General features: G+C 34.9%; 1 protein-coding gene across 1 annotated transcript; it reads right to left on the reverse strand.

The window, feature by feature from the left end:
• Positions 1-1,844: 1,844 nt before the first annotated feature.
• On the reverse strand, positions 1,845-2,912 carry LOC112032331 (2-phytyl-1,4-beta-naphthoquinone methyltransferase, chloroplastic). The gene is made up of 6 exons (XM_065761271.1): positions 2,813-2,912; positions 2,619-2,709; positions 2,423-2,511; positions 2,113-2,246; positions 1,956-2,017; positions 1,845-1,850 (listed from the first exon to the last, which is right to left on the reverse strand). Exons 1-6 carry the CDS (start codon positions 2,881-2,883, stop codon positions 1,845-1,847), a joined length of 453 nt encoding a protein of 150 aa, XP_065617343.1. The 5' UTR covers positions 2,884-2,912.
• Positions 2,913-3,175: the final 263 nt, after the last annotated feature.

Genomic DNA, 3,175 nt, shown 5'->3' on the forward strand with positions numbered 1-3,175 from the left:
TGCCTCAACCCTTACCAAAGCTTCTAGCAAAGTATTGAAAATTATAAAGTTGTGATTTACAACTATGTTTTATGTGGACTTTATTTCATGATAAAAATTGTTATAATTGCTTTAATTTTGTTCTTTGTATTTTGTGGAACTTTATTGTATTGAGTTTAGTATTAAGTTGGTGAAAACTTAAGCTTAATTGAAGATCAAGTGGATTTCGCGAGAAGCTAATCAACAATGTAGCCATGTGAGAAGCACATGGCTGGAAGCTGAAGAGTCGTGCCAGGCTGTCAGTTTCACAAGTGTCTCGCGGGTAAGCCTTTCTCACGAGATAGTCGCAAAACATTCTGCTTGAAAGATTTTTAAGTGTGACTTTCTTACCCTTTACTTATGCTATATATACCCCTATTACCCATAAATTGTAAGGAGACTATTCAGAGAGAAAAACTATAGATAGGTTTTCTACAATACACATACCTATCTTTTAGAAAGAGAGAGAGCTACTCATTCTTAGTGAGAAATCATTGTAATCTCTTCTCCTTCTCTTTCTCATTGTCATACCTTGAGAAGAGATTTATACTCAAATATAACCCACACATTTTCAGAGTGTTTTGGAGTTTGGAAAGTTTTGGGGATTTGCCAAAAGAAGTTGGTGAAGCTTGGCAGATGCAATCGGGTGTATTGCGAGATCCGGAAAGCTAGACAATTTTCAGAGTGTAAAGAGTGTTTTGGAGCTTGAAAAGTTTTGGGGATTTGCCAAAAGAAGCTGGTGAAGCTTGGCAGATGTAATCGGGTGTATTGCGAGATCCAGAAAGCTAGACAAGACATGGTTTCGAGAAGTTTTGTTGGAGTAGGAGTTTGGAGGGCTTACGTACATTGGATAGATTAGGCTTGGAGCATTTTTTGCTATTCGTGTATCCCAACTTATTATCTAGTAGATCGATTTACTGCTTGGAGGGCAGCAGAGAGATTTTTCACCAAATTCTTCGGTTTCCTCTTCGATAACACATCACTATGTTATCTTGTGTTTGCATCCTTCTTCCTTACTCTTTTAACTTTCATTTTACTATTATGATTTGATGAATATGGCTTAGAGTAGTTTATTGTTTGTTCGCTTGTAATGACTTTTTTCTGCACTTAGTTTATGTAAGAGTAAAATCAACCGAGTCGTAATCTTTAATTTGAGGGTCTAAACAGTTCTTGTGTTTTGCACACATAATCGAGTTTTCAATTGGTATCAGAACAAGTACACTTATTTTGGTTTCATTACCTAAGTGTGATCCTTGACCCCTTGTGTGTTTTGCCGTGGATAGTGCTTTGTATGCTTCTATGGATGTTATTGATTGTAACATGTCATGTGTTTGTGAAAATGCTTCTATGAGTGTTAATTCTCATGATTGTGATGGCATGTTACATGAATATATGGGTTTTGTTGATATTTCTAACGTCAAACTCTTGAAGAAAGAGGTTATGAAGTTTCATAAGAATTTGAGCAAGTTTCATTGTGAAAAAGATGATTTGATTGCTAAGCTCAATGAATCCAATAAATTTTTTTAATTTTGGGCCCAAATATCTTTTTTTTTTTTTTTTAGTAAGTAAAACATGCATTGAATAAGAAAAAAGAGCCTCCCATGTCTACAGGGGGTTATACAATAGGAAACACTAAACTTAAACAAGGAAAGTTCAACTATCAAGAAACCTTCCAAGGTATTGAACTTTTGTTTACCAAGGTGTCACAGCATGTTGTATCAAGAAATTATGTGAAATCTTCCAAGGTATTAACTTTACTTCTAACTCAACAAGTGGTATCACATTTGATAATTCATCATGACAAGTGAATTCCAATATGTAAATATTCAATCCTCACAAACCCAATATCACAACAGAATATTTAAAATTGAGTGCTAAAAATTAGTAAAATAAAAAATTCCTGTCACTATTTTATTGTAATATGCATATGTGACTACCTGAATTATATTAGTAAATGGCTGTGTGCTTTTATTGAAATCAAGAATAGATATTCTTGAGCCTTAAAAGCCCACAACAATGAAAAATATTAGGGTCTCACTATCTCAATCATCCAATTTCATATATTTTTTTTAAGAGATATAGATATTGTAAGACCTGGTTTCAGAACTCTAAACATCTCCTGCATGGCTCTTTCTTTATCAACCACATTTCGTAGCCCATAACCCATTGTAATGGCATCAAAGTAACCATCAGAAAATGGTAACTCAAGCGCATCGCCTTCAACCCACCTACGACGAAACACATGATATTAGTGCCTTTGCAGTATTGGCTATTAACACTACTGTTAGTGCACTTATAGACAATATTTTCAGAATCAAAGCAGAAAATTCTACTACTAGAAATGACTTCAAGAAACTTTTCCAGTCTTTTAATTTGTTAACCGCTAGATTTACCAAATGCTCACTCTATATTGTTGTAGCAGGCATTGGGGGCCAAGCCTTGCCGACACGAAGCAATTGACAATTGCTCCTTTGAGAAATCAAGACCAATCACCTGAAAATCATGACCCCAAAAACAAAATAATCAAAATTAAGTACAACTTGTTACCGCACAAACTAAATATACAACAATGCTAGTGTTGGAACAATGGAAGAACATACCTTGCCATTGGACCCAACTTTCTCGGACAAAAGAAACGCTAAATCCCCACTTCCACAACACAAATCCAACGCACAGTCTCCCATTTTCGCTCTAACACCCGCAATTCCAACATTAAACAAACAAACAGACAAACAAAATTTTCAAATAAAAAAAAGACTAATAAGAATAATATTTTTTTAAAAAAAAAAAACACCCAGTCCATGAGACAGTCATTCTTTTCCATATACGATGCTGACCCAAACTCAGCAAGTCATTCAACTGCATTTTTAGTTAGAAAGACATAAAAGAGAGCTAAAAAAAAGTAGAATTGAAGGAAAAGGAGGAGATGAGAGTGGAGAGTTATATATATATATATATATTATATATATTTTTTATATATTTTTTTCAGGTCAGGGTGTTCCTAGGAACACCCTGATCTATATGTGGCGTCACCACTAGGCTTGAAGGTGCAGAAGTGTGCCCATCGTCTCTTGTACCAGCATTCCGAGGTAAATTTCAAGAAAATAATCAGGGACTGCATGAAGTCCATGACTGATTCGTCGAGTTCCCTTAATCA

The sequence above is a fragment of the Quercus suber genome, unplaced genomic scaffold (genome assembly GCF_002906115.3).
Source record: "Quercus suber isolate HL8 unplaced genomic scaffold, Cork oak 2.0 scaffold_404, whole genome shotgun sequence".
In the NCBI taxonomy this organism is placed as follows: domain Eukaryota; kingdom Viridiplantae; phylum Streptophyta; class Magnoliopsida; order Fagales; family Fagaceae; genus Quercus; species Quercus suber.